This window comes from Labrus mixtus, chromosome 16, assembly GCF_963584025.1.
Source record: "Labrus mixtus chromosome 16, fLabMix1.1, whole genome shotgun sequence".
Classification (NCBI taxonomy): domain Eukaryota; kingdom Metazoa; phylum Chordata; class Actinopteri; order Labriformes; family Labridae; genus Labrus; species Labrus mixtus.
The window spans coordinates 18,500,620-18,515,480 of NC_083627.1; the positions used below are offsets into that span (position 1 = coordinate 18,500,620).

General features: G+C 38.5%; 1 protein-coding gene across 2 annotated transcripts in view; it reads right to left on the minus strand.

Annotated features, from left to right (window-relative positions):
• Positions 1 to 695: 695 nt before the first annotated feature.
• Positions 696 to 14,861, minus strand: part of vps50 (VPS50 EARP/GARPII complex subunit) — a 109,565-nt gene continuing 95,399 nt past the window's right edge. For both annotated transcript variants that reach the window (XM_061058937.1, XM_061058936.1), the window contains 5 exons: positions 11,158 to 11,254; positions 10,483 to 10,641; positions 5,514 to 5,635; positions 2,453 to 2,642; positions 696 to 2,336 (listed from right to left, as the gene is read on the minus strand). In XM_061058937.1, the coding sequence (XP_060914920.1) occupies positions 2,217 to 2,336; positions 2,453 to 2,642; positions 5,514 to 5,635; positions 10,483 to 10,641; positions 11,158 to 11,254 (688 nt within the window). In that variant the 3' untranslated portion in view covers positions 696 to 2,216. The remainder of the gene's footprint in view (positions 2,337 to 2,452; positions 2,643 to 5,513; positions 5,636 to 10,482; positions 10,642 to 11,157; positions 11,255 to 14,861) is intronic.

The following is a 14,861-nucleotide window of genomic DNA, read 5'->3' on the forward strand; positions in this document are numbered from 1 at the left end:
GATTTGACTGACAGCCAGACATGTTGTAGCTGTTTGCCAAAAGACTAGGCACTTTAGGTAAAACCTGACTTGTTGTTTCATTGTTTGGGATATTATAGCTGGATGACAAGCTCCAGGCATGTTTCAGCAACTGAGATATGAATTCGGCCCACACCTCAACTCCACCTCTTTGCTTGCTTCTCGATTAGCCAAGTCGGAGTCAGCATTTACAATATGGCACCGGCTGTCGTTGGGCTTCACAACACCGCTTCAGAAAGCAATGGATGGCATCACTGAGACTATGCTGTATGTCCATGTTTCATACAGCTTGTATCCCTTGCAGAGGTGTCCCACTTGTGCTTAATGACAAGAAAAACAGTTACACTTTTGCACAGTAAAAAAAACAGTGAATCATCAAAGTTGAAATGAGTCATTCATAGCTCTTTTAGGAGGATTAGTGGGCTCCTTCCTAAAGAGGAAGGCTGCAGGGTTTAACCACACAGGAAGCCACTTTAATTAATGGAACAGTGTCCTGCTCCTGGCTGAGTTCAACATCATTAGGGTGACACTGGTGCTGCTGAAAGGTAACACTCATATATTATCATGAAGGGGAACAATGTCTGTATGAAAAATGCTCGGGCACAGAGATTTTAAAGGTTGGATATGATAAAGCTATATTTGAGGATCATGAGTTATAATAGAAGAGACACTAAAAATCTATTGTTAGTGTGTTTATTATGTTAGAATCATTTTTGGTTCAACCTACAGTTAAACAATGATTACTGATTAGTTTCACAATAGTGCACTTGACCCTTAACATAATTTCACAAAGTTTAAATATCTTTTTTTTTTTTTTAGATTCAGCTGATAAGTTACAAGATACTGAGAGGTGATAAATGACAGCACACTTCCAGCATTATATAAAAACGCTAAACAAGACACGAAGCCAGAAATAAATACAGACATTGTTCAAAACATTCACATTTACAATAGTCTTCATGGAGTAGGTGCACAGAAAATATGAAGCCATATCAAAAACTCTAACTCCAGTCCTTTTTTTTTTTTCTTTAGCAGAAAATCAATCTGCCCTCTCGGCAGGTCTGCTCTAATGGAGGCGACAGGTGGGGGCAGCTTTAAAGCGGCAGAGGAAAGCTCTTGTAGCTGACGCAGTTCAGTTACAAACTCATGAGGATTCATATCATCAATGTCCGACTGCACAAACTGATAAAAAAAAAAACCCAAAAAAAACAAACACATTTGAATGCTCAGCATGGAGATCAGATACTAGAGGACATTCAAATAATTAACAAATGGCAAACAATCAAATGCAGCTGGTGCTCATATACAATATTTGAATGCTAACTACAGCAATTTATATTATTTTCAGGATCATTATTATATTAGATTTATATCATAGACAGACAGAACAAAGAAACATCCAGTCAGGCACAAAAAATACCCTGAAGTAAAACGATACACAAAGAAAATAAGAATAACTTATAAAGAGTGATTCAAATGAACGATAAGTGAGATCTACTGCATCTGCATCTGGAAGGGACATTCAACCATGAGACAAAGCTTGAGATCAGAAAGTAGAGGTTAATAATAACTGCTTCAGAGTCTTCTTGGATCCAATATTGGGACATATTTAGTACAGAAAACGTATGTTACTGGACTTCTGGTAAATGCTTTTTTTTTGTTTAATTGAAAGGATGGAGTTGATGTAACACCATGAAGAGCAACGTTAACACACTTATATCACAAGGTTATATCTGTTAATTGATGTGAGAAAAAGTCAGTTCCATCTGGCCATTGAAGACATTAAAACTGTTTTGAATGTAGACAATTTTCAGACAAATGTCATAAGCAGCAAGTTTCTAAAATGAAAAGATGAGGGCGTGCATTGTGATCCATGTTCAGTGTTTGTAGGGTAACTTTAGCATGCTCGATGGTGATGGTTTTAGTATTTATGTCCACCAGTATGTCATGAGGTGCTTTAAAAAAACTGAGTTTGTTTTTGACCAAACAATGACTGTAGGTTAACAAACAATTAGCAATAGGCTATTATTTTAGCTTTACGTTAATGTGAATAGCAGCTTTACTTAAAAATACCCAAACATGAAATGGAATATGAAGACATTCTGTGATGAGCTCTTCTGCAGGACGGGATGGGGTTCTGCTTGAGTGTCAGTCTCTGTGGCTGGATGATATGTTTAGGGTCTGCTCCTGTCATCAGTCTATCTCTTGGGTCTGTCAATGTCATCGATGGCCGCCAGAAGTTTCTGACGAGCCTTCTTATTTATGTGCGAGCCCAGGCAAACGTTCACCAGGTTGGCAAGCTGCTTCATGGAGTACTCCTGCACAGATACACACAGAATATGTGAGAAGAAAAAAACAGACATGCAAACACACCCGTCTCTCAACATAAGGCATTCAGCATTATGCAGATGTTGACACTGCTTCACCGTCTCACCCTGTGATTCTTGATAAACTGCTCCATATCGTTCTCAGTCAAGTAGTAGGCCTTGATGTAAGTCTCCACGAACTCTTTATCAGGGATGGGTCGCAGGTCGGTCAGTTTCTCAAGCTTCATGAGGAACTGTTGGAAGTCCAGCTGCATCAGGGCCCGGCCCTCGTTGCTGCATTTCTTCACATTAGCATAGCTACAGTAGGGGACAAAGCAGCAGAGAGAAATTACCATTATTAGCTTCAACCCAAATATTCAGGTTCAGACACCTTATTGTTGGAGGGCAGGTTGATTCTCTGTAAAGTGTATTTTAGGTAAATATACCTATCACTTGTAGATGTTCCTTTGAAGATAACATAACCATATTTCATTCCATGCAGTGCAATATGGTCTAAGAACACGGAGGCCTTTTTCAAGAATTATATTGAAATATAAAAAAATATAAATAATATCTACACTGTTTAACACAGCACAATGTGTTTATGTATATTTGTAAACATTGCTTATATCTTTCAATTCCCAGCGTACACAGCTTATTATTCTTACTCTCGCTTGGTACTTGTTGCTTATTTTATCATTTCTATTTTCCATTTTAGTATTTCTGATTCTGATGAGTGTGCAGGATGTCGGTAGAGTAATTCAGCTATGTATCCAGGTCTAAAATTGCAGACAAACTTGTCTCTGCATATTAAGAAGAAACTTGCATTGCAATACTTTTAAATTCTCATTTCAGCTCCCAAATGTGAATTTGTTATGCAGGAGATGTCTGGAAGATGGGTTTCAGCTTGTCATATTATTATTTCTTTTTTAAAATCAGAGTAAAAATGGAAATAATTTCAAATCTCCTGAAGCCAAAAAAAAGTGTGGTAAATTAGATTAGCAACCGTTGGGTAACACTCAGAACCCATTTGAGTTTTTAAAAACAAGTATGAAAACTGAATGGAGATGTGAATAGCATCCATAATAGCTTGTTTGTGAATTTTCAGTTTATTCAAAAAATTGTTTACTGGTTTGAATTAGAGTTTGACCTCTTTGTTTTGTCATTGTCTTCATTTTTTTACTGTTTAGTGAATATTCGGACAATTATCTTATGTATCTGCATGTGTTCTAACTTAAATATTCAGTCAGGTTGGTCCCCACAGATGTCTGTACTGTGTCAGTAAACGTGTGTAACATGTTTTTTCCAATGTGTGTGAGTCTGCTGTTTGTGTTTGGCAGCAGGTACTGTGCTGTCCACTGGCAGGTCAGCATGTGTGACATCTACGGTACATTAACACACCACACACACACACACACATCTCTGCTCTCTGTCTCACAGCTTTTCCCTCTCCTGTTTCCATTTTCTGCCTCATCCCCTCTCTCTCCCTCTCTCCCTCTCAGTTTGTTAGGCCTGCCAGAGTCCGGTGCTGAGTGTTTGAGCTCAGGCTCAGACTGCTAAGGGAGGCGTTTTTCTGCGGGCCACAAAGGAGAGACGAGCGTTGGATGAAGAAATTAAATAACAGGCTGAGTGAGTCAAAGTACAAACAAACAAATATGATCACTCCGTCTTCTTGTGGTGCCAGAGGGGAGGGAGATATGTGTGTGTGTGGAGGTTGATCTACAGCAGCAGAACAGCAGCTTATATTTGCAGAACATTGCAGTCGTAATGGGCCATTTGTACATTGGAGAGGGTTCAAATGTTCTCTTACAAAATGGGAAGAAAAGGAGGTAAACATGTTCCTTACTTCTCAGCGGGTGAGGCTGAGCCTTCCTCCGATCCTTAATGCTCAATGTTCTCTTTCCTTCTTGACGCACCTGGCAAACCCGAAACCACTTAAAAACTGTGTTCTGCACCTGTCATTGCAACCCGAGCGAGAACTTCACTGTATCTTGCACAGATTAGCACATCTCAGCGACTTGTGTAGCCCTATAAAATGTGTGTAATCTTGTCAAAAATGGTCAGCTGTTAGCGTCGTGCCTCGTCACCATCCATCAAGAGGGTCTGTTTCTGTGCATCCAGTCTTTCAGGTCAGATCACACCTTCAATCTAAAAGCTTTTTTTTACTCCACACATGGGCGCTAAGTAAAAAGACAGCAGGGGTAACAAGTGCCGAGAGAGGGGGGGGGGGGAAACCCCCACTGCTGTTCTGTCACCTATCACAGCTCATATCTCACAAAGGAGAAAGTGGTGAAATGCATTACAAGGGATGTGTCGAGAGCGTTTTAACGTTTTGTGAGAGTGGTCTGTGTCATACAATCCCCCTGATGGGCTTCTGGTGAAGCTGGAGCGATGTGAAGCGGAGGTTTGCCAGAATGCGGAGAGAAAAAGATGGCAGCCGCTCAAGAGTGGTTTTCTTCGGGGGATTACTCCAAAGGAACTTGGCAGCAGGGTCTCCAGGTTTCTTATGTACTGCAGGTAATTTCCCCTGTTCTTCATGAAGCTTGACAACATGCTCTGGAAATTGTATTTTTCCCCCTTCTTGTTTATGCCGTGCAGATGTTAAAAGTAATGACAGAAAAATAAAATGAAAGAGGAGAAAAATTAATCTTCTCTGTCTGTAAAAATGCCATGGACGATGGGTGAGAGTGGAAGCCTTGAATCACCATTATACAATCACTCATTAATGCTGTTATGTGTACAGGACACAAGAGAAAAAGAGAGCGTAACCTGAGAGACGCTGGAACCCGAGAGCATTAAAACAGAAAAAAGCCACTACTAACAAGACAAGAATACACATTTTGATACATGTGTTTTGTAGAAGTATTAATAGATGGATGTTACCTCTGTGGGAAAATCAACCGAACGTTAACGGCGGTCATGACTTGTACTGGAATAAAAAGGAATCCTAAGCGTGTGCAGAGGTTTGTCATGGTCAGGTGAAGTTCTGTCTTAAACACAGGTATGCTTCTAGATCTTACTAAAGGTTTTAAGACTCATTTCTATAAATAAGGCGCTTGTAAGTTACTTATAGGGAAATATTATGCATAATAATGTGTGTGTTTTTTTAAACATATATTTCGTTTTGTCAGCCACTTGACAATAATGAAGCATCCCCCTCAGTTTATGGATGTTTTAATTCTGTCTTACCCTTCTACTAGAGTCCTGTTGGCCAGGCGGATGCAGTGCTCCCACAGAACATTGGACACAGGCAGCGGGATGCGTACATGTCTGGAAACATCTCCCAGACGCTTGTTGAACTGTTCAAACTCCTGAGAGGACGAGAAACACAAGGTGGACATCGTTCAAGAGTTTAGAGAGTTTAGAGTAGTGTGAAGTTTCATTTTCACAATAGTTAAAGGTAATAATATGTTAGTAGCTTGTGCATAGTATATCAAAAAGAGCTGTAGCTACAAACAAGACATCACAGCACCAACACAATTTTTAAAACCTTTAGAAAACAAAAGTCCACACCAACAACATACTGTACGGTGACAGCTTGACTTTGACATGCGTTTTTTTATCTTCTTATTTTAACACTTGTTAGGTCTCTCTCCTGGCATTTAAGATGAGTCTGTGGTTTTTGTTGTTGCAATTTTTAAGTTTGGTTTGTTAGTTTAAAAAAAAAAATCTAAACATCACACAAGGATTGTACACATGAAAAAGCAAAGCCTTACATTGAATGAGAGACGCACAAAAACTACTCAAAGCAAAACTAATCTTATTTACAGGAAACTCAAGAAACCCACATATAACCCACTCAAAATATACTCAATAACCAAGAAGTCAAATACCCATAATCCATCAGTCAAGACGGGTGAATGAAGTCAGACTTTAAATTCCACTCCGGGTTTTTCTCAATTACAATAACAAAAATGTTCAAAACGTAAACATCTTTCTTTCAACAGAGAATAATCAATCAGGTGTGTAAATCTTTTCAGAAATGCTTTGGCTCATACTAAACCCACTTTAATGGTGACGTGAATAAATCAGATCTATCAATCAATCAAGACCAAATCATTTATTCCATGGAGTAAAGAGCCTGCAGTTTGTCTTGGTTATTATCATACCTCCACTCTAACTTAATGCTTTTAATGGCTTTACAGTCTGAACTGACGAACACAACATCATGATGTGCGGAACAGACGGCTTCAGGAGAAAGAATCCCCCAAGCCTGCAAAATATCTGCTAAAAGAAATCATTTATGTGCTGCTGAAGACTGTAGTCGGGTACTGGACCATCCAGGCTGAAAACTGTTCAATTGCCTTTGGGCTTGTCTTGATTCATGTCGTATATTATATCTGACCTTTCACTATTGTGAAAACGTCTCGTCGGCAGGTATCTCACTGTGACGACCCCTGCTTAGAGTGTGTGTCTGGTTGTGTACTCATATGCTTGTATTGTCTTTGAGGTGCTGATGATGTGTCCTGCCTGATCTGGAGCACCTGGGCCCATTGCTCCACCCAGGATATAAGGACCAGCTTCCTGCTCCTCTCGGTCTCTCTCTATTCTGCCTAAGCTTGAGTTTGAGCTGACACCATTATTAATTTAGTTATTTTGTTATTGCACTCTTCAACACCACATACACCATAATGCTTTTACACACATCCACACGTTCACCACTGATTATACTGATTTAACACACCTCATCTGTCTTGTTATGGCTGAATTTAAAATCCGACTCCTTCAGTTTTTGGGTTTTTTTTTGGGTTATGACACTCACCAATCCAAAGCTGCCACAAGTATTTATTCTTTCATCAATTAGTTGTCAATTATTTTAATTACATCATTTTCCCACGATACAGTTAAATGATTGGTTGTTCTATTTTTTTTTTGTTTTTTTTAAACAACATTCTCTTTTCTTATTACAGCTTTATATATATGAACATTTTCTAGTTTATTTATGGTCATTTATGGATGTTATCTTGAGCTTTAGGAAACACTGACTGATATATATATATATATATACTGTATATATATTTTTTTCCTTAAAATGTGTCCTGCTCATATTCATGTATAAAATCCCCCTACACCTGATCTGCCCAATTGTTTAATAAGATTTAGAGAACTTAACAAGTCATCAGCAAAGCAGAGAGAATATAAGTACTAGATAGACTGCTAATGCCATCCCTGACACCGCCCTCTGTTTCCTTCATCTCTGGTTCCAATACTAAGTTTGTTGTCACTTTTTGTTTACAACGTTTTTAGCCGGCTATGTTGTTTTTCTGCATCTGCTTGAAGACACAAACATGTGGCCCCAGCCCAAATAACAGCATCATCCACCACATAGTTTCACTCGGGAATCGGTCATAAGCCTCATTGGTACACATTGTTCAAGCTTAGCTGCAGCCCTTCACTATCTCTTGATACAAAATGTGGTCTTCATACCCTCCAACCAGACATGAGGTTGCTTCTACCTAATCAGCCACCAAATGTTCCCTCTTTAAAGATTGAACACAAAGAATTATGGTCAAATATTGCTGAGAAAGATGAAGAAACAGAATGTACTGAAATGAAAGACAGGTTTCAGGTGTGCCAGACACTTGCTGTGTACTCACTGCACTCTGGAAACTTTTATTATGCATTCAATTATACAACGATGATGAAATGATGCTGTAAGGAACACATTTAAGTCCACACAGATTTAATGTGCCTGTGATGGATGTAGGAAATGTCTACGTTGTTTTTCAGAGAGTCATGTTAAAAAAAATAGACCTGAGTTTAAGGCACACTTCCATTATTTTTTTTTCCTCCCAAGAATAAAATGTTATTCATTCACAAACAGTGGCACAATACTGTCTGACTTAAGCACTTTCAATGAAGTCATTCCGAGGCTGCTGTATTTCCTCGCCACTTTATATGCAAATCAATGCCATTGTTGAATGCCACTGATCAACCTGAATTCATGAATAAAATATCCTCCTGTGTGCAGTTTGACAAAATGTAGCACATTCTGTTCAATCAGCACACATAACACAATCCATATGCATGTCTGACAAGTTGGCAGAGGCTATTAGGGCCTGATGGGGGGAAAAGTACATGCTAGTTGTAATATGCATCACGTCAGACATTTTGACATGGTTCAGCATTCAAACCAGGCCAGGGAGACTGAGGATTTCTCCCATTAAAAACTAGCTCATGAGCCAAATTAACGGACTTAACGGCGGAGTCTCTGGAACCAGAAAATCATGTATGAGTCATTCAGGCACTCAAAATGTGAGTTTGAATTTATATAAGCACATAACTGTTTACTCTGATTCTATCGGAAGACATTTATCTATTTCACCAATATGTGCCTTCTTAAGAGATTTCATCAACATGTCTTTGAGCAACTCGGATGCACACGTGGGGATTTGTCTTGCTTTGGTGCTGGTCTGTTCAGGATTTTCACACCACAGCGGGCCCTTCAGACCTTTCTCTGAGGTGAGAAAACGAGTGCTGCATGTCCTTCCAACCCAATGAAAAATGCATGATGGGATAAGTGAGCAGCATGCATAAAGACACACTAAAACTTTCAATTCCCCCAAAAAATTATCTGCTAGCACTGAGCTTTAAAGTCTTAAACAAAGCTGAAAACTTGAGGACAGATCTGAATAAGGCTCTCATCAGCTCACCCATGAGCTAAATTATTCAGACCATCCCAAATAATTGATTGTAAAAGTTCCTGAATTAATTGAAACTCAAGCAGAAAGACTTCTTGACATTACATGGAATAAGAGGTAAGTGTTATGTAAACCACAAAGATATTCCAAGGATTACCTAGACTGAATTTCACAGTGTTAGGGAACAGTAAGGTTCTTCTTCTTCGTCTTTATCATGGTTTTAATCTGTGTTAATTCTGGGTTGTCCGAGGTTAGGGCTAGCTTTTTGTTGTATTTATAGGTGTAGCCAGTGCTAGCTCGTCACAACAGGTACAAAGACAAAAAAAATCTACTGCTGCTTTTTGTGTCTTCATTTTGGGACATGGATATCACATGACACAGAGGGGGCTACAGAGGACCGTTAGTATTTGTTTAGGGAAAAATAATGAACATTTGGACGAGTTCTAACTTTTCCTAAATGTAAAATAAACTCAACAGAAACTATATATTTAAATATATATATATATATATATATATATATATATATATATATATATATATATATATTTTTTTTTTTTTTTTAAGCTATATTTTGTTTTGCTTTTGGAAAGGACAGCTGAAAAGAGACAGGAAATGTTGGGAGTAAAGAGCGGGGGATGACATGCAGCAGAGGGCTGAGATCGGATTCAAACCCACAGCCGCTGCTATGAGGACGATAGCCTCTGTACATGGCGCAAGTGACATAACCAAATCTGCAGCCCTAGAAATAATATATTTTAATATACAGTAAATTTACTTTTATTTTTATGTATTATTATTATTTATTATCAGTGTTAGTATTCAACTGACTTAGAGCCTACTCAGCATTATTTATGCAACAATCTTAATGCAGAAATGTTTTCACGGATGATGAGGGAAAGTGTCCATGAAGTCTCTGAACACAAAACATCAACAATTAAGATTGTAAATGACGCATGTTAAACGGGTTGCTTGTTCTAAAATCCACATTTGAAATCCCTCAGCTTTTTGTGGCACATTGTTTTGGTTTTCAAGGCAGGAGGCTCAACTTTTTTCATTCTTTCATTACACTTAAACACCATGTTTCCAGCACCAGACCTCTGCTTTGGTGAAATAGCTCTGATAAACCGACTATGCACGACCTTACTGGTGCAAATGGAAGAGAAAGTACGAGTCTGTAATAAATATGAGCATCAAGCTGCTGAAGAAGATGAAGATATTTCCTTCAGGAGTTCAGGACACCCAAAAACAGATGTAAAACAAGAACTTGTATATGATTAATTTGGGTTTGCTGGACCGATGTAAAACTTCAAGCTAATGTAAATGTTGCTTTGTGTCTGCTATTTGTGTAAAAAATCCACGTTTTCCATTAGCATTTCATTATCAAATTCTCTTCATTGTAACAGCCATAAGGATGCATAAGAATGAATGAATGTGTGACTCTAATCAGAAAGTGTTAACAGTATGGGACATCTCATGTTATGTTAACAGTCACCTACACATCTCTTATGCAAAATTACCTTTAAAAGGGCGTCCACGTACACATTATGCTGTGACATTATCTCCCTGATGTCCCATTTAACCCCCGCCATCATGAGCAACATTTGTTCGTAGTCGATGGCCTTCGCTGCAACAATCCAGTAGATTGGTTTGCGGAGTTCACTGGCTGTCGACACCGTCTGAGAGGAGGAAAAGGAGAAGACATGTATGTGTGTTTTATTCAACGTGTTTTTTCAACATTATGTGAGCAGCGAACAGCGACGTCAAAGACAAAAAACATCATGGACTGCACAATATCTTCCAGGGTATAAATTTAGGACATGACATTCATTTTATGTTGATGGGTAAACAGACCTGCCAGAGCAGCTGACGGTTTGAAATGTCAAGGGAACCACAACAAGAACAGAAAAGATGGGAAGAGCCTGAGGGGTATAAATGACTTTTTTTCTTTGATGATCAAGGACGAGTATAATATTCAGTGACAGATACATCATCATTTGTCCCCAGGGATACACATTTAATGAAAAATGATTAGATGGATTAGATATAGTATACAAGTTTATAATTAAGAATGATTCTTATGATAATGTTTGTTCTGTTACAGATTCAATGATGAAAATGAAAAGGCCTTGCATTAACTGCATCATAAAGATCATTGGAAGTACACACAGTTGAGGGAGAAGCTGAAAGCATACCTGAGAATAAAACTGTTGCAGGAAGGGTTTCTTGGCTAAAGGCATCATTGTGTCCAGGTGAGACTGTAGGGATTCAAATTGTTCTGCCAAAAACACACTGGAAAAAAAACATGCATAACAAACAGAAGAATAAATTCAGCAGAGCAGACATCAATGACATAAATTACTATGTCTGGTCCCTGTGTTATTAACAAGTGACAGATGTGTTGACTAAAGCTGATATTAGTTTTGATTGAATTCTGTTTGTTTGGAAGACCAAAGTTTTAGAAACTAACAAAAAAGTTCATTGGTGTCTTTTTATTTCAGAACATCACAAAAATACAGAACAACTGACCAATACTAGTACTAATGTCAAAGCTCAGCCTTCCTTTTCTGACACAACAGCATTTAAACAACAGAAGAAGAAAAAAGGGATTGTGTCGTAGTACTCGAGATCAGTCTTTGTCTCAAGACCGCTCAAGACCACTTTTTGAAATTACCTCTACTTCAAGCACAACAAATCAGCCTGTCCTTCTTTTTTTATTTTAACAATGAATGGCTTTCAGTTAGCCTTAATATAGTGAGGACAAGCAAAGTAAAAGGAAAAAGAAAGACAGGACACAAGAAAATCAATACGGACAGAACTAACACCCCCATTCTTCTGTGAGTCCAGCCCTGACAAAATAAAGTCCTGTTGACTCGGGCCGATCGATGAATCTCGAGTGTTTAACTGTGCGCTAAACAAAACCTGAGGTTGGAGTGAAGTTCAGAGTTGACTTCTGAGGTTTAACAAACATGTCTGCTGCGGTGCAGCGCCTCTTAAGGTGTGAGGTCTTTATAGTTCCAAGTCAAGAACAACAACACAACGGATTGGACAGTGCCTCTACAAGAAGAAAAACAACTCAACCAGACAAAAAACTGTATGGCCCAATGGCTGGCCTACACATGATGTGCTTCCACTTAAACCAATTTTAGTTTGAACTCTCTCCGAAACCAAGTGAGCAATTTCATCCTCAGCGTCAAACAGTCCCGCCTGCATCACACAGAGCACCCTGTCACTTTGAACAACTCCCTGTTCCTTCGTCAGCTGATTCACCATATGAGAGGGAGAAACTTTTGCATAAAGACGAGAAAATGAATGGACACCAAGACTATCAGGCTACAGAATCTAGTGTGTTTATTTAAAAAAAGGTAAAAAAATACTCATTCAGAATTTGAAATAAGGCAGGATAATTAAATATGTGGTGTATGAGCTTTGTAATGTTCGTTTTTATTTTTATACAAATTGGACAATAAGGGGTGTTTGAGGCTGATACCAATGTCAAAGGTTTATTGATTCCTTGGTTGAAAGTTTTTCTAGTTTTTATAAAAAACCTTAACATACATTTTTGATAAAGATCCCTAATTCATTTCTCTCTAAGCACTAAAAATAAATCAAGTACTCTCTGCCGAAAAACTCTAGTGCTGCTTTTCCCAGCTCATCAGTACGCACTTCTTATAGAAGCTCTAATATTTTAATGTTGGGAACACTTTTAAAGACATTTTTGCCTTTTGTTTATGAAAACAAAATCCTGAATGATTCTCTTCAGTGTCTTCTCGTGCCGGTAAACAACAAATTGTATGCTTAAAATTCAAAATATACTTCTTTGTTTATATTATTTTTGAGGGAAGATAAACAAAAACAGAAAATAATATGCTTAGGGTAAGGTCTATGTTATTTCAAATCTCTGCATGGCTGATTTATCCACTAATAAGGCTGTTACTGAAGCTCCAAAGAGACCATCTGTAGTAAATAAATGTAACCCCACCAGGAACCTTTATATTAAAAGCATTCATTTATATTAATAAGTACCGTCTGCTTAACACCACATCTGGAAGCACTACATTAAACACAGCCAGAGCACCATAAATGAGCTCAGTGGGCATTTTTTTGTTTTCATGCAGCAGAGGAAACTATATTAAGGCTCGCTGCAACAGCTTGTGTTTACCTTCACAATATGGTGCAGCGTGGGCAAAACTGAGCCCACCTTTCAGTTAATCTGATCACACTTATTAAAAGCAACATGTAGCAACAGCAAGAGGAGCACCTATGATTTCAGATGTCTCTCACACCTCTTTTTTTCCCCCCGACCACTTGGATTGTGAACTATGTTGCCCTTTCTTTTTTCTAAGATGATGTTTACAACGCCGTATGCTGAGGATGTCAGAGGTGTTCAGGCTGAGATTGTCCCTTCTAATAAAACATTTTCAGACAGAAAAAACCTTCAGTCAGTTCTGCCCAGATAAAGTCAGTGCTTCTTCTGGAATGAACAGATTAGATTTTTTGAATTTTATTTTGTGTTTACAGATTTACACAGTGCTAATACATAATTATCTATATGTGCCTATTGACATGTGAAAAATAAAGACATCAGACAGAAAAGGCAAAAAAGCTAAGACAGGACCAGATGGACAAGACATTAAAGGTTACTAAAGGTTGTGGTGTTGATGTTTTTCCTATTGACCACTTTTAACTGGACCCACTGGAAGTAGCAGTGGTCTGGTTTTTTTTTTTTAATTCAGTCAAAGGTCATGTGTAAGCCATCGCTGAGTAGCTGCCTGAGGTTAGCTACTCCTCTCATATTCCAGGTTAGGTAGATAAAGGGTTTGTTGTTGATTAAAAACGTGGGATTTTGCATTTGTGGGGTGTGGAGAGATGGTGATAAGCTATGTTTGAGAATGTCATTTGACTTCTGTAAATTTTCTGTAAATTTCCCCGTTGTGGGATAAATAAAGGATTATCTTATCTTATCTTCCACCATGCACAAAGAGTGGTGTTGACTCTATTGTTGTTTTTGTAGTGGCTATGAGTTTTAATAGATGTATCTATATCTAGCCAGGGTTAGGTTGATTTCATTTGTCCAGTATTAATGTACAGTAATTGGTGTGAGATAATGTAGTACCATAAAATCCGGAATATAAGTTGCACCGGTATATAAGACGCACCCTATTAGGATGTCTATTAGGGAGAAAAAATGTAAACTTTCTTCCTGCGTGACGATTCATTGTGTTCAGCGATGTCTACAACGTGCAGCTGTGTCGCTCTTTTAGTTCCGTCTGTTTTCTCTTTCAGGAGTTTGCAGTCTTACTAGCTACAGTACGGTAGTTGAGCTCTCAGCCTGCAGGGAAAGTTGTGAATCAGAGGCACAGACTCCTAGCTTGCAAGTCGCGCTGCCCGACTCCACTGGTCACTCTTTAACTTTAATATAGGACTCTTTCAATCAAAAGAGCACTCCACAAGGTTTATTTACAGAACAATTTACCACTGTTTCTGTAAATGCATGATCATAACCTCGTGAGGGAGAAAAGATGTGGAAAAAGTAGTGCAGCCAGACTGGTCTATGTCGCCGTCTTTTCCAGCACAGTTTCAATACACAATGAATGGTGATGGGTTTTAAATCCCATCAGGTCGCAGTGATAGTGGCTGCTGCCCCGCTGTAGTGACGGCGCGTGTTTCAGTATTTTATACTGGTATATTGGTAGCACCAGTGTATAAGATGCAGCCAACTTTTAAGACGAAAAAATAGGTATTAAAAGTGCGTCTTATACACCGGATTTTATGGTAGGTGAAGTTTAAGGCCCCTTGTCCGCTATATTGTTTAGGTTTTTGGATGATGGATAGTTTGATTTCTGTTTATTTTCCTATGCTATGAAAAGAGGAGAACCAACATGGGGGTAGGGTGATA